Genomic DNA, 22,906 nt, shown 5'->3' with positions numbered 1-22,906 from the left:
TGCATTACAACATTTCGGCTTTATTCATATTATTGCATTCATTTTTAATGACACATCCAGTCACACATCACACAGCAGAGATGTTACACCGGCGTGGACTTTCTCCCAGATAAAGAACATTCTGCAAGAAGACCAGAAGTGAAATGGTTCGAATCGAGGATTTAAAGAATGTGCAAAAGGGGTTTTCTTTAAAGCCACGTACCATCAACAACAAAGAAAACAACAGCCGAGTTATTTAACGTTTGAAAATCGCATCAATATCAACGCAACACTTCTTTTTGTTCTCTTTGGTATTTTCTCTATTACTGGTAAGAGACACTTTTGGTCCGATGCTGACGAATCATTTTTCAAGTTTTTCGAGAATCAGAATCCTTACCTAAACCTACAATTGTTAAAAACTACTTAAAACATCTTCTAAAAAGGCAGCAAAAGTATGAAAACAGAAATATAAAACCCATTATCCAAAGAGGACGCATTTCTAAATACAAATACTGGAGACGGAGACATCTGAATGTCAAATTCAGACCAATAAAGCCATGCGTTACAAATCCACCCATCAGTCAAACCCCACACGTTTCATATACTACTCTAACTCATACACTCCCTGTATGTACACACTTGCTGGTAGAAGTAATAAATATATATATATGCTGGTTTATCAATGAAAAAAGTTGAAAGTCCACAGCCCTTATGGAAAGAGAAGAACATGAACACACTGGTTGTCTGATAAAGTGGACATATCTTCCCACACATCAGTAGTCAGCTCAGTTATCCACGCTGGAGTAAGTCATTGCATTGAGTGCTTGTCTTTTCCTCCCTTTAATCTTCAGAGATCCGTAACGTGCCTGTGACCGATGAATGACAAGCATTAGCTATCAGAATTAAACTCCAGAGAGCAGCCATAAACAATAATAAACTCAAGACAGCATGATTTAAATGAGGACTTCAACTAAATTAGAAAAATGGCACAGCGAACTTCCATCAGAGACGTCACTTTTACAGCTGAATAATGTTTAATGCTACAATGCATGGCTGAAATCTTACAGCGAAATTCTTACTTGTAAATATTAGTAAAATATTGCTATACGAGTGAGTTGAGGCTAAACTTTAAAAACGTCTTTCAGCATGCACGCGTCAACAGAATGCGAAAGAAACAGGCAAACGATGTAATAATTGACAAACAAGATTCGATTTGATCAAAGAGTCAAGGTGGTACGTTAAAGAAACGTTCGTTCAAATATTAAAACTGATTTTTTTACCAACACTCAGGCCATCCAAGGTACAGGTAGGTTTCTTCATCACGACAGAATAGGAAAAGGATTACATCCCTTGCTCACCGAATGATCTTATGCAGTGAATGGGTGCCGTCAGAATCCAAGCGGCAAATAAAAACAAAGCCTAAAGTCATTTTAAAGTCATTCAATAGCTTTTCGTTTCACGAGACAATTAATCGATGGACTGGAGCGATGTGGATCCCGAAGACGTTTTAATCAGCTGTTTGGGCTCTCATTTTGACGGCACCCATTCACTGCAGAGGATCAAGTGATGAAATGCTACATTTCTCCAAATCTGTTCCAGTGAACAAACAAACTCGTCGACATATTGGATAACCTCAGGGAGAAAATATTTGCAAAAAAATTCTAAAAATGTATAAAAATAAGTTGTATTTTTTTTTTTAAACAACAGTAATTATAAAGGCATAATCGTCCCTTACATTTATAGAAAAAAATAATACAGTACTGAGTTTAAATGAGGAAATATGTTTTTTGTACAACAATAACAAAAACCTGCATCATTAAATTTGTAGCTTGTTTCCTTAAACAACGGCCTATGCTAAAAAAGCTATTTGCAGTCGTAATGTAATATTTATTTAACTATAAGATCAAGAGATGTGCTTCAAGGCTTTGTTGGACTTACATCTCTGCGCAGTTTTGAGCGGGTTATCTTGACGCTCTGAGATCTTCTGAGCCCATGATGAGACACGGCTTCATCTTCAGAGTACACGGTTTTACCCTCGTCATCGCTCCTGTCGTCGTCATCGCCATGATAATACTCTACAAAACAAACATGTTGAGAGTTAAGAAAACAAGATGTTGATCAGACAGAACAGCAGGCGCGATCGAGATCGGTGCTTCTCAAACAGCTTGTCTTAAGGCCCAGATTTTAAACTGGCAACCCACTAACAAAACCAAAATTGTCTACTGTACAAAAATTATGTTCTACATCGATCACTGAGCAGGAAATATGATAAGCAGGTGAGTCAATGAGATATGACTATTAACAAAAAAAGCCAGTTTATTTATCGAATTGTGCATGATTATTTATTATTCTGCATTTAGCATTGTTTTTTTCAATCCACTGCCCTATTAGAACGGACTCGTTTTTTTGGGTTGCAACAGACCAGTTGAGAAGCACCGATCCAGTTTGTTGTAAAGGATAGGAATGTGATTTCAGCAGTGGAGAAAGGACAAGTAGGAGAAGAGAGCAAGAGAGAGCAGCTGCCGGGTTCAGGCCGCTCCTGGCACCATCACCTCTGGGCTCCCCGGGTACTGCTGGGGGCTAGGCAGAGCCAGTCTGTGCCAGGACGCCTAACGGCAATCCAGCCAGATTCACTGCACACGCCGTCACCCAAAAGACAGGCTATAACAAGACTGCATACTGTATCAAAACCGCACTGCACAGAACTGGAGGTCTGTGCAGGTCTCTATTCCGCCATAAGGGGGCAGAAGAAATACAGAAATACAGCTGATTTTAAAAAAGCCTTCCTTTGTTTGTTTCCACACCCTCTGCTGTTTTCAATTACTGAAATATAACAACTTCCTTGGGATTTTAGAAAAAAGTATGCAATTAATTTTCCAGAACTATTCTAGTTCTGGTAAGACCTTGTGCAAGCTAAGCAGGAAGAGCTTTGAAAGAGGACAAATATAAAGACTTAGCAGACAGGTCTTTGTTATTTTCTGCAGCTCTGAAGGCCAACACATAACCAGGAGAGATATATACCACACACTCAGTATATAGATATATAATACATATATATATGTATGCATGTTTGTGCATTGTAATTGTGTATGTGTGTGAATATATACATATATAAGCGTGTGTGTGTATATGTATATGTGTGTGTGTGTATATGTGTGTGTGTATATATGTGTGTGTATATATATATATATATATATATATATATATATATATATATATATATATATATATATATATACAAAATAATATATGAGTGTATAATGTATGTATTTTTATAAACCAAAAATAATTTCAGTTGCGATTAATATACATACATTCAAGCACACACACGGTATACTACTAATAAGAGAGGACAAGTTAATCAAAACTAAAGTACACTTGTATTTAAAAAAAACAAACTTCTGTCAGCTCAACTGAGCAACAAATGTAAACACATCTGAAGACAACTCCAATAATTGTGTGAATATGATTGACAGGAGACACTAAAAACATAAACGGTCATATTTTATATCATGTCTGTCAATTAAAGCTAACCTGCGCCCCTTTAGAAAAAACAAAACCCAACAATAAAGCATAAGCGTATAAATAACACTCTTGAGCCTCTCTCTTAATAGGCTACCTCCCGTTTTTAAATTCAAACCGCAATTAGCAGCTCGTTTGATCAGTCGGGATCTTTCACCTCGTCTTTGAGCTTCTGAAAGGGAATGCCATTTTGGAAGAGCTGGCTTTCTGATGGCTTCATCGCAGACGAGATGAAAATGACCTGGATGCCAGCGGAATTTCAAACGCGGCGGACGTATTAGCATACTGAGATAGAAGCGCATTAGGTATTCCGCTCAGAGCCTCCCTGAGCTGTTTTTTCCTCTTCTTCATCTTCTCACAAAGCAGCACTAGACCTTTCATGCTAGGAACGTGCCGCTATTACTTATTACCCTCCCGTGCCTGAGACAAATACCGAATCTATTCTATTTGCTCCGAAACCAGTTAACACGGCAGCGATTTCCAGAAGCGTGTGTGAGATTTAGTTGAGATATCATTATGGCTTTACTTGCTCTACTAAACATCTTTACAGACACTTTCCCGCTAGCTGTGCCACACAAAGGCTGTGTCTGAAACCTCAAAAATGCTGCCTTCGCAGGCGACATCAAAGCACATCTGAATTCGACGTTTGCGTAACATCCTGTCTACTACGATGGTTTCATCTGGTTTATGAAGACAGCGTGTGCTTATAATACACCGCAACCCTGTGTGGCAGATGGTGGAAAGAGCAAACATGGCGTCCGCCGAAGCAGTCGGAAAACTGCTATTTCATAACCGTCTATTGTTTTCATCTTTTTGACGGCGAAAAAAATATGCACTCTGTTGATTAAATGTTTGCACGATGACCTCTGAAGCTCATTGGTTGGGCATCGTTAGATGCGATGTTATAATGCGCTGGGAGCTCTTTTGAAACCAAGTAGCTTCTGACCGTTAGACAGAGTAAGGCATCTGCCTTCTGTTGTGGACACAGCTGAGAAACACCAGTGTGAGAGGAAACAAAGGATGGAGTGTTAATAATTAATCTGCGAGGTAAGAATTACCAGCTCCGTCTGGCTGGTCCATGATGGCTCTTCTCGCTGGGTTGGACCCGTATGATGAATACGCGTCGTCTTGAGGGATCTGGGTAAGGTCGTGCATGCTGAAGCTCCTGAGCTTCTCTGTGATGGCACCTTGACCCTGTGGAGACAAAACAGCCCGCAGTTAGGGTAAACACGTCAGTGCTGACAACAAACAGGACAGCTTTAACTGAGCATAACGAGTCCACAGACATCAACCGTGACATCATTACAACATGCATGCATGTATGTATGAATGAATGCTGATAAGATTTGGGCTCTGTTCCAAGTGACCTGTTACCTAGCGAGCTGCCCTGTTGTCAGCTGAACAAATAGACTCGTAGGTTTTGCATTTGCATGTCAGCAGTGAAATCGAAATGATTTTTTAAAAATTCTTGAAAAAATATCAAATGAGAAAGTAGTACATTATTAAGTCACAAATTACTTGTTTTATCTGCCATCTTTTATGGATTTTTTGTTCCCACGGAGTTTATCACAGTACTTTCACCTTAGAATTTTTCTGAAAGGTATCCCGAGATGCACTCAATATTCCTGTTTGACTAAATTTCCAGCTGATTTCTGTGGGTGAAAACTAATACATAATACATACCTAAAACTACACTATTAATACAATGGTTAATTGGTTGGTGCTTTTTTTTAAACATCATGCCAGCTTCCATGGCAATTTATATGGTAATTAATAACAATTAAGTAACAAAAATAATAATAATTAAAAAAAACTATATAAGGTTTTACAATTTTGCATTAGATCAATCTAAGTTGATTCTTATAGATTTATACTAGCACAAATGAATAAAATATGTTAAAAAAAGAAAACGGGCCTCTGGCATGAAAAGCATGTTGGTAGTTTAAAAATAATGACTTAATAAAACTGCGAATGAACCATGAAAATTCTGTCTTTAATTACTCTCACGTCGTTTCGAACCCACAAGGCCTTCATTCATCTTCGGAACACAAATTAAGGTTTTTTTGATGGATTCTGAGAGCTCTCTGACCCTCCATAGACAAGGTCATTACCATGGTCAACAAACAGAAACGTAGTAAAGATATTTGGTGAAATGGTCACCTGTAATTTTACAAGAGTACTTTTTGTACGCAAAGACAATAATAACAATTTATTCAGCAATTCTTCTCCCCGAGTTTTCTGCCATTTTGGAGAGTACCCTGGAATGTAATTACGTTCTGGGGAACTCTCCAAAAGATCATAACTCTGGGAAAAGAATTGCTCAACTATCTCTTTAATACATATCTGGGCCTTGAATATGGTATCTCTACTGGGTCAGAATACTCTCTGGTTTCTTCAGAAATATCTTCATTTGTGTTTTGAAGATGAACGAATGTCTTATGGGTTTGGATGACATAAAGGCAATTATTTATAACAATTGACAAATTTGGATTGTCCTATTCAATATTGTGCATTTGTGATCTGATCACAGCAGCCATTGGGGGGAAAAAAAAGATTTGAAAAAAAAAAATAAGACTTTCACCCACAAGTTAATTTCATATTCAAATACTGATTAATTTTACCAATTGTTGGTGACATAAGATACTATGGTAGGTGTTAAGGAAAACGTTTCACTATCCGTGAAAAGTGTTTTTTTTTTAGCACCCGCCTCCACTTGTTCGTTTCTGGGAATATATATGGACGAAATTGTGCTAATGTGACCACGCGTTTCGAGGGCAGCACAACTACGCTAGAATTATACCTTGAAATGTTGCTTACATATGCAGCACACTTGGCTTTTGGAAAAGAGCTTAAATGAACAAAGAACGTAAAATAAAATATACATTCTTTTGATAAGGACATTTTATGCCTCATAACATGAATGTTTTATAATCATGTAATAATACCATTAGTGCTTAACACCATGTTTAAGTTTGCAAAAATGTAAAAAAAAAACAATGAAAAAATGGGAAAAGGAAAGAATGAGCTGTTAAATGATGCTGCTTTTCCACATGCTGTAGACGCTATAACATTACCTGCGCTGGAGAGAGCAGGGCTGCAGTATTCCTATAGGGCAGTCTATATCAGTACAAGGTAACAAGAAAAAGATCATCGCCAAAGAGGGATTTCACAAAGATAACAGAAGCAACGTGCCAGACAGAGGGTAAAAACAAAAAAGAGCTATGATAGGATAAACATGGCAGTGTTTAAGAATAAAGATTGACACAAGCCTTTTACAAGCTCATTGGCTCCACTTTAGAGACGTCTTTCAATAACGCCATCTTTTTTAGAGAGAGCCTAGAGAGGACAGTGGCCAAATGAAAACTGTTAAGCAGCCCCGTGTTCTGCTTCTGATTAGGATATCAGCGTGATTACATTTACTACCGCACTTATACTAATGGCTTTGGGTTGTTTTCACAAAGGAATAGCGACCTTTGCGTGGAAATGAAGTTCATTAGTGCGTCATTTATTGCTGGTTTTGCAGGTTTTCGCCAGTGCACTTGTGCTCTTTGTTGCACAGGAAATAGGGACAGGAAAAAAAGGGTTAAGGTGAAGTCATTTGCAACTGGTTTACTTCCATATGATGCACACCACCTTTAAAGGTTTGGAGATTGTGTGATTTTTTTCATTGTGTGTTCCATTTTTATTCTCAATCTGCAGTCGGGTTATTTTGACTAGCTTACAAAATAAACAATAAAAACTATATTTTTTCAATTAAAAAAAACTTGTTTTATTTAATTGAAAATTTTTATTTTATTTTTACTTCATTTATTGTTATCATTGATGTTAAAAACTGTTGTGCTGCTTAATATTTTTATGGATTATAGGACATTTTTTTTGGTTTTTGATGAATAGTTAAAAAAAATATTTAAAATAGAACTGTTTGAAACGCAACTATCACTTACGATCAATGCTGAATAAAATAATTATTTCAACAACAAAATCCAAACTTTCAAAGGGTAGTGTACCCGAGTGAAACAGAACATTCAAAGAAAGAGATTAAACGAGGTCTGTTTTGATTTCTTGCTGACTTTAAAAGGACGCAAGCTAGCTTCGTTACTGAAATTGGAAACGCCCACACAGTATAAACCTACGTATCAGAGGCAGAACTATATATAAACTGTTCTAAACAGCTCTCTCTCGCTCTGTGTGTCTATATTCAACACACACACACACACACTTGCCTTGACAGCAGCAGACACAGCAGCAGTTGCAGCGATTGTCAGACCCTGCTTGCCAAAGTTCACCATGGTCTCATAGCTTCGTTCTTTCGCCTGGACTATGTAGTCATCAATTTCCTTAAAAAAAACATTAGAGCAAGATTGAGTACTTTCTGGTCACAAAGTACATAACCAAAGAATAAAATACGATATTAGGGTATTGTAAATGAATAAACGAGAACTAGATCAGTAGTTGTAGTAGTTGGATCCTAAAACAGCTTTAATTTTGCATTCTGGTGAAAAATAGCAGAATATTTGCTCAAATGCTTTCCAAAACGGTGTGTGAAGCATAGATTCACCCTTTCTTTGGAGGACAGCAGGGGATGAAGGGCTTTTCTGTAGATGACACTAGCTCCTCTCGTGTAGGGAGACAGAAGCCAGATCACAAACGCAATCTTGATCTCGTAATAGAGGGGAAACCTTCAGATCAGAAGAGAGAAAGAGAGATATGAGGACCCGCGTTACATCCGATTAATCATCTAACATAATTACACTCATTAAAGCTGTATTCCAACAAATTAATTTGTGCTACTCTAATTTAAAATGGCAACTTCGTTTCATTAAACCCTGATTGCTTCCCTGCATTCCTTGGTCTAGGGAAACAAAAACAAGATCTTAAATGAAATGGCTCGCTTCTTTAGCCTGACATGAATCACTTGTAATCAGAAAAGCGCGTCGCTGGTGTGAAGGAAGACTCAATCGTTGGGACTCACCAGGCTATGGTTAGATCTGTGACTGTCTCCACTACTGAAAACAGGGCGAAAACAATCCAGTACATCATCCATCGCACCTGAAGAAGGAAGAAAACAAGCCTGATTTTCTCTGAGGAATGAATAATACACACATTCATGTAGTAAATAAACCCTGATACGAAGTGGTCATTATCCCATTTCTTCTCAAACACAAAAAAAGTATTTTTCTACTGATTAAAGTACTGTGGCGTTAGCATAGCATCATGCTACAGTGACTACGTGAAAAGAAAAGGCTTGTAGAGTGATACAAGAGACAAGACACTAACACAGCTAAAAAAAAACTGTGTAAATGACAATGGTCAAATATATAGTTTATAGTAAAAAAAAAACATTTCAGAGTAAAATTACTGGCTATAGCGTTATTTTTCAGACAAACAGCAACGTATACATGTTTCCTAAACATCTACAAACATAGCATGTTATTTTATGGCTTTAGAAGAGCGAAAAACTTACATATAGCACCTTTAAATCAAAGTTTTAATTTTGCGATTTACTTTGTAGCTGGTTGGTTGATTCATAGCTTATAGCTCTTTAGCAAAAACTTAATCCCTATGGACACTTCAGCATACTTCCAGGACCAAGGCCAAAGAAAACGTAGGCATTGTTGCACTACGATGGACAGATTGACGATCGACCGTTTAGTTTGGTTGAAAGAATAAACTGGATGGCAATTAAAACAAATAAAAAACCCTTCCAACTGGATCATATCAATACACCGCAGAGATATACCGTGTATTCCAAGCCAGGTGCTACTCTTAATGCAGCACTGATCACCTACTGCCAAAGCCAGGAGATGCGCCACACTAACTCAAACATAAAACACCTGGTACCGTTAAAGAATATTAAAATGAAACTCATGCATTTTTTTCCATTCAGTAGAGACAACGGCTAATCTTTCTGCACAGTGTGGCTCGCTAACACAAATCCAAGCGCACCTCTTTTCCTAGGAGGAGACGGAAACACAGTCAAGTGTAACAAAAAATCATTATGGCCGTGACATTAATTTCCATCCCAGCTCTCTGTGTGTGTGTCTCTGCAGCAGGACCTGTTTGGTATGCTCTGCCTCTCCTCTGCTCTCAACCACAGCGAGCTTTCAGCCAGCTTCTTAGCATTTCAATTTCAAACGCCCGTGCAGACAGTCATGTGATCCCCAGCCTTGAGCTGCAGCTCTCGGAGGTATTAGGTGATATTTTCAGCCTGACTGAACAAAGTCAAATGAATCCATGCAGAGGCAGCATTACCAGCCTGACAGGAGGCGTCAGATTTAATTGGTGTCCTCCCAATGAACCTTCAGCGGTCTGAGAGAGATCAATGCGTTGCATCAGCCGCAGGAAAGCTGCCGCTCCGTGACAAACCGTCAATCGAAATCCACCAGCGGTGGATCGCTGTGGAAATCCACCAGCGGCGGAGCGCTTTGGTCGAGGACCGCATCGATGGAAGAAATCTAATCAGATGTAGAAGCCTTTCTCCTATAATCCTCCAGACAATCCGATTTATTAACAAGTCTGCAATTACCTGGCTTCAATTAGAGAAGTATGTGAGATGTAAGCAGAATTGTTCCATCACGTCGAAGAACCAGGTTGAAGGCGATTCAAGAGCGGGCCGGCGTCCAAGACAAGCATGCCTTTCCTGTTCGGAAAAGGCGCTGCAGTTGTGTAGCCTGGATTTCCAATGGAAAAAAAAAACCCTTTGAAGTATCCTGATTGTGAATGGACGTATTCCTTTCCGGCTCTGCGTGTGTGTGCCGTGGAGAGGTTTCTTTGTTAAACATTTAAACTGAGCAGTGAGACATACGAGCTGACCCGCTCTGTTTATCTAACAAACAGGAGTTGTAGGCATTGTACAGATTCCCTCCGAGTGGAAAAACCACAGTGCGGTTTCTAAGAGCATCTAGCCTATGCTAGTAAACACAGGCTTTGTCGAGCTGCCTTTAAACTTTATTTTAAGTCCAACGTAAACCAGCAGCTCCAGTCCACCGGCCCTATAAAAAGACCTGCAACACAAAGCGTTATTTGTCCAGTTCTATTTTCAAAACCATTTGAAAGAGCTTTCTCAATTACCCGTCTGCGCTCGAAAGGCAAACGCAGAAACGGTTATGACATGTTTTTAAAAAAACAGCTTTTGTGGTCGATTGAGCTTTCTTCTTTTTTCCAAGGTTTTGCTATTAAAAGTCTAAGTTTACCGAAATTGACTTTCCACTTGAACATTCAGGAACATTCAACATTCTAGCAAAGCATATAAACATCCGTGATGTTGGGCTGCCAGTGTCCGTGATGCCGCAACTGCTGTTTGCATAAACGTGTCCTACATTGAGTAACGCTTCTCTTTACAGATCAAATATATAATGGGCTTGGCAATAAGGTTTGCCTGATGGCATGTACATTATTGTCTCATGTTATATATATATACACATATACATATTACATATATATATATATATATATATATATATATATATATATATATATATATATATATATATATATATATATATATATATATATATATAACATGAGACAATCACTTATTAATCTTTAACAAAACTCCAAGCCGCACATTTCTGCACTGAAACACTCCAGAACAGTGGCCTGGTTTACTTCTACTGAAGGTGTATTACTGAAACCATGGTTTTTGCATTTCTTTCTGAATATAAAAGTGCATGACTTTGTTAACGGTCATGTTTTTTATCATGATGTGTGTATTAACCAGTAGTGCGTTTATGGTGTTTTTTAGCCTATTATAAAGTTATAAAACACATTTTAGCACTTTTACATTTACATTATATAAGTTAACACGTTTTTAGAAAAATAAATATATATTTTAAATGCCGCTACAGTATATTTGGGCAAACACAGCTGCCAGATTTGAATAAAACTCCTAGATGTTATTTGTAAACAACATATCTGTCATACTCAACATGCCCATCAGACATTCCTTTAAGAAATCTTCTCTAAGAATATCTTCCCTCTGCTCCTGGTGTCTAAATCTGAAATGTTTTGCATATCATTTTGCTAGTTTTCCAAAGATGGAGACTTTAATCAGGACCCATTTAATGCTCAGAACATTCCTACTGTCGATTGCTTATGTATATAGATTTATGAAAAAATGCTGACCACAATTAGCATAAAACAAACAGAGAACACCTTTGCTGAGAAACCGATGCCGAATGCAGTCCGAATAATTTTTTTTCATGTTTAGAAGAGGTAGCCCTGGCATGACTTCTAGAAGTTAAGTAGAGGGAAATGCATTTCACAGAACAAATAATTCACTGCAATGCAGCACTGATACAAAATAACAACAATTTCTACCACCAGTACAACCACTAAAAAGACCTAAAAGTAGACAAAGGCATGACAGACAAGTAAGAGGAATGTTTAAAGTGATAGTCTACCCCAAAAATAAAACTTGTTCATTTACACACCCTCCTGTCATTCTAAACAAAAAAGGAGAACATTTGGATCTTTACGCTCCATGGAACAACAGGAGGGCAAGCAAAACAAATTTAAAAGCACGCATTCTTCATTTTAACGCAGAAAAAACAATATTTGAATCATTTTACAAGAACAAAGACAACTTTGACAGAATACTCAATTGTGTAAACCACATTCTGCATATTTTGTTCTCATTATATCCTGCTTTGCAGGTTCACCACAATGTTGCCTAAAGGTGTTTCTGACTATAAATGACTGGCTGGACTTAAATTAGCATTTCAACGTAACACCTGCATTAATCTTTCTCCTGAGGATGTAGGATGGGTTCTCACAGGGTGGGTCCTTTCAAACAACTAAGTGCAGAGAGAACATGTCACCTGATCCAGACATACAAGCCAACACACACTCCCTCCCCAACATGCCCGAACATGCACAGAAACAAATGCTGGGGTGTTCACGTCTCATTACAAGGAGTGGTATGACTTAGCAGTTAAAAATCTGGGCTAGTAATCTAAAAGAGAAGTCTCGATTAATGAGCACTAAACTTTAAACACCTCATTAATCAGGGCATAGAAAAGGCCCTTATATTTACATTCCTGTATACAAGTACAAGTTGGTAGATGACACGGTTTGCGTGAAGCTTACGCCCTTATTATGCACACATCTGTGTGTACACACTGTTGATAAATGAGAGCCCGGGTTATTTCAGAGCAGACTGAGCCCGTAGCTATCAAACTGCAAGTTGGCTTGGAAAATTAAAGTCAGAAGAAAAGTACATGAATGGATATCGGGGGTTTCAACTTACGTATTCTTTGACGTTTTTGGTTTTCACTGCTTTGTAGGAGTAGTACGCTGGGTACAGGTTTCCAAAAACCAGCCTGTGTGAAGAAACAGAGGGTAAAAATAAATAAATAAAAGGAAAACGACTGTAAATCTCGAGATATTCTTCAAAAGCAGGACGATTAATGGGCTTGGATACTCCCATCTGTGTGTCTAGCTCTATTAAAAGCCACTCACTTCCTCTGTCTGATTGTGTTTACAAGGTAAACAACGATTTCCTTTTCTTCCGTTCGGAAAGAAAAATAAAGAACACCGAAGGGACAAAAATGCAGGAGACACCTAATGTAAAACATGCCCTAATAGTGATTAAATCCATGTGGACTGCAGTCCATAGAGCAGGGCCGCTAGAAAACTTAAACTAGCTATTTTTGCTTGAAGTAACCAAAATGACAACAAGATGTTGAGGACAATATAAATGTCATTTTAATTTTAAAAAATAATTCATTATGCATCTTCCTGTCACATCAACAAAAAGCTGAAAATTGTGCACTGTATTAATAGGTACAGACTCTGATTTTCTTGCTCCAGACTTTGTTTTTATACAGTTTTGGGTTGTCATAAATGTTTTGAGCTGATTTTAGAATACATTTTCATTTCTCGTCGACCTCTTAGCAACAGGGCACATGCCTCTGCATGAGTTTGTGGTGTCGGTAACTGTAACTTGAAAATCTGCCAGCGTGTGATAATTCTTTTATGGTGCTTTTCCACTGTGTGGTACGGCACGGCACGGCTCGGCTCGGTTCGCCTTGCCCTTCCACTGCAGTTTAGTACAGCTTTAGAGTGGGCGGGATTATTCGTTATAGTCGCGTCACCACTGCTGCCGAGACTCCTGGTCTGCGTCCCTACATGCATACTATCCATCCTGAATTCTACGTGATGTTAGTAATTTTCGATACTATTTAGGACAGATAGGGTCAACCGTATGCACACTGGGAAGCAGGGCTGTGAAACGCTTTCATTCCGCGTCGCCCCATCAAGCTCTCGCTCGATCTGCTCTGTACCTCTGTACTTCCTAACAGACCACAAAACATTTTTCGTTTGTTAAAAGAATGTGCTCTCGTTCAAAACAGTTGCGTTTGTTCCATCGCTGGCTGTGTCGATTTAAATGTAGTGGGTCTGTGTGTGTGTCACGCGCAAGTTCAGTGACGCAGGTAGCGGCGATTTTCTCCGGCCAATCAGTGTTTAGCAGTGTACGCATCACATTTTGGTAACAGTACGGTTTGCTTGGAACCTCATCTGAGGTACTACAAAAAAAAAATGGCAGGTACTAGGTACTCGGTACTCTTCCCTATGGAAGAACCCTCAAAAGTGAACCATACCGTTCTGTACCATGAATAAGAAAAGCACCATTAACGCCATTAAGGAATTAACTGGTTACCATCAGCTGCTTGGTTACTAACATTCTTCAAAATATCTTATTTTGTGTTAAAAAGCAGAGTGAGCAAATCATTTTTGGACGAACTGTCCTTTTATTAGAAACTTTCAGCAATGACCTAACTTTGGGAAATTATCCAGTTAGGAAAATTACATTTCATTGAATATAATGTAAACATGAGATGAAAGTGGACATTAGGCTCACACTGATATGTTCATTTCAGTAAATCATTAAGCTATTCCATTTCATCCATTGAGCTACTGACCTGAAACTAGCCAATTAACTGGCAGATGGGCCCAGCGCCAACCCTTCATCTGCAGCCTGTCGCCCTCACGCGAGCCCCATTTATTACGTTCTGCTTGACTAAATTTGTTGGACAACTAGCGGAAGATACTACAACCTTGATAGTGAACCACCTCCTTGTTCTAGACTTCCACTGCCACCGAGCAATTAGTGGACAATCAGAGGAGCCATACACGAAACGAATGCTATTCTCGCCCGGACCCGCACAAATACGTTTAGGGTAAGCAGGGCAACGCACAGAATTCTGGTCCTAAACTGCCTGTGGACCCGACAGCATGTGATAACAGACAAAAGCTTCTGCTAGCATTCGCTTCAACATGCCACATAATTTTTTCCGAGCTTTCACAGACAGGAACCGGGCTTGATGTTTCCCAGATGATAATGCTGCTCTCTGAACACGGCGTTTCGCTTTCACGCTAAGGTTGTGCCTTGAAAATGGCATTTCCCCCAGGGCTAAAAGAGTCAAGAGTCAAAGAGTCTTTTTGGTGACCATGTGGGGTTGAAACCTCTGCGTTGGGATGATTTAGAGGCACTGTGTCACTGCAGACAGGCAGGCTTCTTGACTCAGCAGTGCAGCTAAATTTGGGGACAGTTTGTACCGTTTCCGCTGCCAATTATAGACAGTGTGTGACCCAGAAATTAAACCCACTCCGATTTCAGCTCAAAAACTCTGGTGCAGCTTCGAGCAACAAAGTCTATCATGACAGTATCGAATTTGTGATTTACTTCTATTTTTTTTGACCGTCTGTGTAAAATCCTGTCCTTTACAGGCCCATCAATAAAGGGCAAGATTACACGTAAAACAATCCAAGTATTTTTATGTTCTCTTTAGTGGTGCACGCGCATGAAGACCTCAGCATGATTCTCTGGGTTCGATACTATCTGATAATGAAAATATGTCTATGAGTGGAAAACATTAAGGGGTGCACACGAGTGTTGCACTTCCAAAAAAACCCAAAAAACACCAACAACAAAAAAAGGTGCTGGTGAAATACGTTCAGAACGGTCATTTTCATACCATTATGGTTTATAACTTTTACTGCGCAATCACTATTTTAGATCGACTAATGCTGTATAAGATTTCCTTTTGAACTGAAAGCATAAATCTATATTGCTGCCAGTTTCAAAGCAAAATGCTAAACTATGATAATTAAAAAAAAAAGAAAAATGTAAATATTAGCATTTAAGTGTACTTAATACAAATAATTGTATTCTCATTTAATGCAATTTTTGCTAACATTTTAATGTGTCCTTGTTACATGTTCTCTTATAATAACAATTATACATAATTACATGCAAGTAACCCTAAAACAACCAAACCAAGTATATAGTATATTTTTTTTAGTACTTATATTTAATGGGCCACACATTGTGCAGTGCGGACAACATACCAAATCTTCAGGTGATCTCAAATACCTGAGCTCCCCTGTCAGTATTCATTTCCAGATTTTTCTGAAGTTATTTGATTATCTAATAATAATACGTTCAATAATAAGGACGCTCAAAAGCCTTTGAATGCATAATATGTGCGCAGTGGATGTGCAGAGTACACATGTTCACAAAGTTCTCCCTGTTGCACGGTCCTCGTCCAAAGAACCACCTTGGCAGCAGTTTATTTTCCTGTTGCCATAGAAACAGCAGAGGCACCAGGCTGTAACAATGGTGTTCGGCTCCACACATCTCTCAACCCTTCCCCCCGCCGCTCTCCCTCGAGCACTGTAATTTACAGATCTGTTACTCGTATTCATGTGGCTCTGTGTACCTAATAACTAGTATTTTTCTTTCATTGGACGATTGTTTTAATCACCATCAAATGAGGAAATTCACCTACAATGGTGCTCGGTAATTTACAAGGAGCTGCAGTTGGCTAGGCTGACTGTAGACACCAGAGAACTCGGTTTTCCCACAGTTCAGTTGTAGACAGGGGATATGAAGAAACCTCAAACAGACGGCGAGTCTCTGCGTTCCAAACAAGCAACGTATAGCATACTTCCATCAATGCTGAAAGAGAAAAGGCCATGTGATGTCACACAAACAGCCAATCGGAGCAGTGGAGTGGGTGAGTATCACTGTGGTTGACAGAAATCAAGAGAAATCTTTTACTTTGATGATGAATTTAACTTCAGTGCTTTCTGTCCAAACCACCCCACCATAACTGAACCAGCATCAGTGACAAAAACAACTGCACAGTTAAAAAAAAAAATAATAATAATACAGTAACTGTTCTCAATCAAATACTGTAATAGATCTACAAAATTATTTTATTGAGTCATTGTAAAGTACAATATTATTAATGTATTTTTTCAAATCTCTTTGGAAGTGAGAAATAAAAAGTACTTATATAACAGTGAAAACTCATAAATTAAACAATAAAGGAGTTAATAAAATATGCTTTCAATTTAAGTTCAATCTGTAAAGCTAATGTGAAACTTAGAATTGCACTACTTTATGTTTAATGTTAATTTCTGGAAACTAAACTTTTTTTGTTTATTAAAGCACAGTTCACTTGCAGCGGTTTTATACGTCATTACCGTCAGAACAACATGTGAAGCAAGTCACCAAGGAAAAATCTAATAATAAAAATGCCACCGAAACAAATGCTTAAGCAGTCATTTATTAACTAGATTCTAATTATTGCCTAAAGACCTCTGAGGAGTTGTTAGAAATTACATATATGACTTCATAAATGAAATAGCTGTTCTTTGACGGAATAAAATATAGTCTACGGTCACTATTACTCTCAGCCGAGCAAAACATGTAGTTTGGTGTTATCACCAACGTGCCAACAGCTCTGCACATCTTTAGATACCAGTCATGTAAGTTACTGCTGAGTCATTTGTCATTCAGTTTACACACAAGCCCAATATATTTTTTAGAACAGACTACAGAAACATGAATGAATAAATATGCAGGAGGGACTATATAAAAGAATAGTCTCTCAAACGCATCAAGCTTCATCAGACTTATTTCATGTGTGACATAACGCCTATTTTACCCAATAAATGGAATTAAAAACTTTACAAAAGGTCAATCATTCATTTTATTATTTAATAATAACCGTTTAATAACCTGTTGCATGTGAAAAGACCTATATAAAAGTAACATTATAAAAACACAAAAGTTGATGTAAAATAGCATGTATTACCCAAACCTGCCACCAGACATGAAATTAATAATCACTTATGCCAAGCTATTGCTTGGCAACCATAAACTAACTCTGCTTTGTGTTGTGCCTAACAAACACCCCTTTAATAACAGGTTCTTCCCCTTCTTCACTTGTTTGGGACACATCCCGCTCTACCGGTTAAGAGGTTTCTATCGTTGCAGGGCATATACTATCAGACCGCCCAGCCCTAACAGTGTGCAATAAAGCCATAAAGTCTGCTCAACTTGTTGGTTTAGCAATCAGTTGGCTGAAAGGCTTTGATTCTCCTCACTTTCTGCCTGTGGCCTCTCCTCCCACAACAGAACCTGCACGGCCCCTATGAAACACAAATAAATGTGCTGCACATCAGTCTTTCATTGTTTTCACAACAAGGAGTTGGTCTTCCTCCAGCGGGCCCCTGAAGGAAACGGAACCTGCACCGAGTGGTCTTAAAAGTATTTTTGTAAACCGGGGTATCGCTCTCAGGGTGTGCAGCTGAAAAAATAAAACCATCAGATGGGCCTTGACACTCAGATTTAGGTCAACTTTGAGTTTCCTGCTAAGAAATGGAAAGGCGGCGCTCGCTCTGATGATGCTATGGATCGGCTATTACTTGGAGCCAGATGCTAAGAGCCTTCAAAACCACATATGGTTCAGCTCTCAGGACTAAATGTAAAAAAGCCTGACAAGGTACGCAGCCATTAGGCCTTTCAACTATATTCCGACAAATTTTGAAAAGGCCCCACAGTTTGCATGCTGTAATAGAAAACTTTTTCTGCTTCACCAAATTTTGAATTCTGCTTTGAATTAATTGCTTTCTATTTCCACTGATGGAGCAAAAAACAAAACAAAAAATGTTCCTTCAAAAAACGAAAAATAAAAAACTTTGATATCGTTTATTTGTTTTTATTTTATTACTTTAAGGTGTTTGAAATCTATATGTGGTATCAAAATTAGAATCGAGAATTGTGAAACATCACATTTCTGGTGTCGTAAACTTATTTAAACGTTCTGGTCCTTGAATCTGACTGGCCGATAAAAGTGTAATATCAGAGTAATAACAGAACTCCAACAACCATTTCACAGTTTGTATCACTCCGCTTGTAGTATTTCTCACAATGAGTGTCCTGATGGACACCTAAACCCACTATAACTTCAAAATAATACTCATTTTGTGTCACAGAATGTAGTTTTTGACTGAGGCTAAATCTCACTGTATTATATTTTATGCAACTTCTTTTGATTGCGCTGCCTAGCAACTTCTGTAACAGCAATTGCTGATGTTTATTAAACATTGTCATTCATTAAATCATATTTTACAAAAACAATAGCAGTATTTAATAATTGCATTAAGCATTAGCAAACTGTGTGTGATGTCTGTGACGGTGATTTTAGTACATCGTTCCTTCATTAGATTGCCATTTTTGATTGAGCAGTAAAGGCTTTTATATTGAAAGAAACAGAAATGCCGTTCACAGAAATTATTTAGTAATTCAGCTCTGAAGATGCCGCCTACAAATGCAGTGAGCAGCGCTGTCATCGGAAATCACGCTTAACCAATGAAAGCATAGAACGACAAAAATATATCCTCAGCGGACAATAAACTAATGTTTTATTGTGAATATGAGATTGAGCAGAAGAGTGAATGCTATCATGATACTCTACAAAATCATTACTAGCTTAGTAATGGGGGCTTGGGGTGAGCTCTTAAACAGAGAACTGATTATTTGTTGGAAGTTCTGCACAAAAGAAGGTTTTTACAGTTTTTTTTATGCATTTACACATTCCCATGCTGTCAAAGCGTTGCATAAATGCAATATCACACTTGTAGCTTTGAGATATGGCCGTATATCTTCACGCTGCGATACAGACACATCTCACGGCTGCTTGGGTGATATTGCCCATATATCAGAACAAATGGTGACAAAACAATACCTATTTTTTGTGATTGGGCAATGTCCCGACTGCGCTAGCGGGGAGAAAGAAAAACCCTTAACTTTGAGCCCTGTTAAATCATCAAAAGCAACTATATTTACCGAGAAAACAACCCTGTAGTTGACACATAAACACCACTGTGATCCTGACCAAAGAAAATGAGGACAAACCTGTTCTCAGAGATCAGCTTATAAAGCTAACAAAGCTTGCGGATTTCTGTACCTCAATGTTAACATTTACCCGCTCTTATGATGATGCTGAATGAAGAGCGTTCATGATGATGACGAGCTGCATCACTCTGTACGTACATAGTGCTTTAAATCTTAAACAGAAAGAAGACAAAGCTGGGAAGCCACGAAAACGTCCACGCAGCACATAAACCCAAGGCAGCATTTCAAACAGACAGCATGGTCTTGATTTCTCATCATCTTGCCGTAAGCTTACAGTTATTGTCCTATATTTGAACTTCTACATCGCATATGTTGTAAAATCCTAACCGCAGAATTATAACCCTAAATGAGCAAGGTGGACTGTAATTGGTACTTGCTGGTTCCTATGACTGACTGCGCCTCTTCCTAACTACTTGCCTGTGACTCTGGAACGCTGAAAGGGACCACGTCGCAAAATGCATCTTGCCCACAAAATAAACCAAAATGATACTCTTTCTGCTGTTTGCAAACTAGCTACCAAACAAGAGCAGGCACATCATCAATCATTTAAATATTTCCAACCCTAAAGGCAAATGTGTTCTATTTGTAGTAGAGATCAACTGATTGAAATCCGATACCGATTATTTTTGTTTCAATGTTCAATAACCAATTTACAGAACGTATCGCTTCTCGTAAATAAAAAAAATCATAACTCTTTCTTCGTTTCTATTCACAACACACCAGTCGATATACAATAATAATTAGAATTACAAAATATAATGATCATTTATGTCATTATGACAACATTCTAATATAAATGTGTGCATATATTCATTATGTTTTGGCTTACGACACAATAGCAAAAATAATTACAACAATGTTTTTGATATGCAATAATAATAATAAATTATACAATACAATACTTGTGCAAAATTCAATCTAAATCGCAAATCTATAGTTTGGTTAAGGTTCGAATGCTACAAACATTTAAGAATTTTCGAATTAACGGATTTAATACATTTAATACGGTATTAATACATATATCGAACATTGCATAACAAGTTACCTAATCTACAGACACTGTTGTTTCCTGTTGGACAGCATTGTTGAGTCTTTATGGACCTATCAATTTGATTCTGACTACATGTATTGATAGACATACTATCAAAGAACTAAAGATCGGATGAAGATTAAAAAATATGCAGTACAAATTACTTCGTGACATATCTAATGTTGAAAAAAAAAATAAGGTTAGACAGACATTCTTTTTGATTCCCTGGGAGAAAGTATTTCTGTGTGTTCAGGTCTCTCTCTCTCGTAGGTTAACATAAAGGCAGAAGAAAAGTTCAGAGAGATGAGTCAGAACCACAGCTCCACCTTACCCGAAAGCCCCAACAAAACCTTTGCATAACGAGTCAACACAAAAATATTCATTAACACCGTCGTATTAATAATTTCACTGCTGACACAAATATCTCTTATACGGCGATCTAATCGTGATGTCAAACGGGAAAGCGTACATAAAAACAATAGCTTGCTGCCTTTGGTTATCATCTTCAAAATAACACGGATTTTTAAAAAGTAATTTTAAAAACATTAAAGCGCTGAACAGATATTGGGTTGATAAGGTCAAAAATCTACTTTCTCAATGTGTGCAGTCTTCAGTGTATTGACGCTAATAGGCTAATCGGCAAATTAAACAGCTCATTTAATCCAAACTTCAAAAAAATAAATCATGTTTATGGAAAGAAATGAGGTTTAAACTCACACGACAGATCTTGATATAATCCAGGACACCATATTTTCTTCAGGATTGAGCCGATCAGAGAGAGATGCTAGCTAAGCTAACCTTACTTCAACTTCAGTGTTCAACTTCAGACGAGGACAAACATTAACGGTCTCCCGAGAGCCTCCGATCGCTCATTACTCAGTATTACCCACAAACATCCCGTATAAACCTAACTACGGAGCTAATATGAGTTAAAATAATGACATTCTTATTGTGCCCATCTTCTTCGTGCGCTCGCCCAAACCGACGCCGTTTCTGTAAAAGGTGCGCTTTCACTTTGACGTCAGAAATAATTTGATTTGAGGGACCGCTTTTCCTGTTACGTGATTGGCTAAAATGATTTGTTTACATGAAAATCGAACATTGATTCGCTGGATATAATGTTTGTTAAGTGACGTCGCCTCGAAGACGCAAACGGTACACTCTCAACGCATTTGATGCTGATTCGCTGAGAGTCACCTTGAAGAGGTACAGTCCAATCAGACATAAAAAGGTTGAAAATAAAAACTCATAATCGATTATATTGTTGGCGCTGTGCAAAAAATACAGAAACAGACTGAGGGAATGTTGTAGTCGTTTGCCATTTTTTTTTAAACGGCTTAGCTTTTAAGCACGTAAATTCAAGACTTATTTTCTAAAATGTTATTTTTAGGCCACTAATATTTATTTTTATCATATAGAAATAGGCTTATAACTATACAGGCAATGTTAGAAAGTATTGAGGTTTATTAACAGCGCAATGACGAAGAACATAAAAACAAACCATAATTATGAATAATAAATTTCAGTATTAACTCATTTGAATAATATCATGAATAAAATATCTATCTATCTATCTATCTATCTATCTATCTATCTATCTATCTATCTATCTATCTATCTATCTATCTATCTATCTATCTTTAAAAATCTTAATTTGAATCACCTACAGTTTAATTCCTAAAAAGGGATCTGAAAAATGATCTATGTTACAATACACAGCTGCTAAATATAAAATGGAAAGTGTATCCAAAATGTTATTTATTATTAGACTACAGTGCAGGGAAAACGCAAATAATTCCTGAATCACAGTTGTAAGAAACTGTAATAATTTCCTTTATTTGTAGTTCCCTTTTTCATATTAAGCAATACATTTGCTATTATTACATCAGCATATCTTTTGTGAATATGTGATAGCAATCTCTCTCTGTCAGAGTAAGATGGTGGTAATGCTTTCTAACTGATCGAAATAGTACATCATGCATAGCCATCTTGGGTGGCGGAAGACAACCGGCAACAGATGACATCTGTGAATTGTGGAGCCTCTTGACAATCTTGTTGAAATTCATGAATATTCCTATAAGAGAGCTATTCTGTGTCTTGCAGCTTCATGTAATTAAACATCTTAGGTGTTAAGCATCTAATTTTCTCTTTGTGTACATATTGAG

The 22,906-nt window shown here is 37.8% G+C and overlaps 1 protein-coding gene across 1 annotated transcript; it reads right to left on the bottom strand.

The window, feature by feature from the left end:
* reep3b (receptor accessory protein 3b) lies at positions 1-21,754 on the bottom strand. Its single transcript, XM_043253926.1, has 8 exons — positions 21,459-21,754; positions 12,749-12,821; positions 8,474-8,550; positions 8,060-8,180; positions 7,725-7,838; positions 4,560-4,695; positions 1,918-2,054; positions 1-845 (listed from the first exon to the last, which is right to left on the bottom strand). Exons 1-8 carry the CDS (start codon positions 21,488-21,490, stop codon positions 765-767), a joined length of 771 nt encoding a protein of 256 aa, XP_043109861.1. The 5' UTR covers positions 21,491-21,754; the 3' UTR covers positions 1-764.
* Between the last annotated feature and the right edge of the window lie 1,152 nt (positions 21,755-22,906).

Source organism: Puntigrus tetrazona, chromosome 12 (genome assembly GCF_018831695.1).
Source record: "Puntigrus tetrazona isolate hp1 chromosome 12, ASM1883169v1, whole genome shotgun sequence".
Lineage (NCBI taxonomy): Eukaryota > Metazoa > Chordata > Actinopteri > Cypriniformes > Cyprinidae > Puntigrus > Puntigrus tetrazona.
Note: the sequence above shows the minus strand (reverse complement) of the source record. Positions and strands in the feature narration are given on the sequence as shown.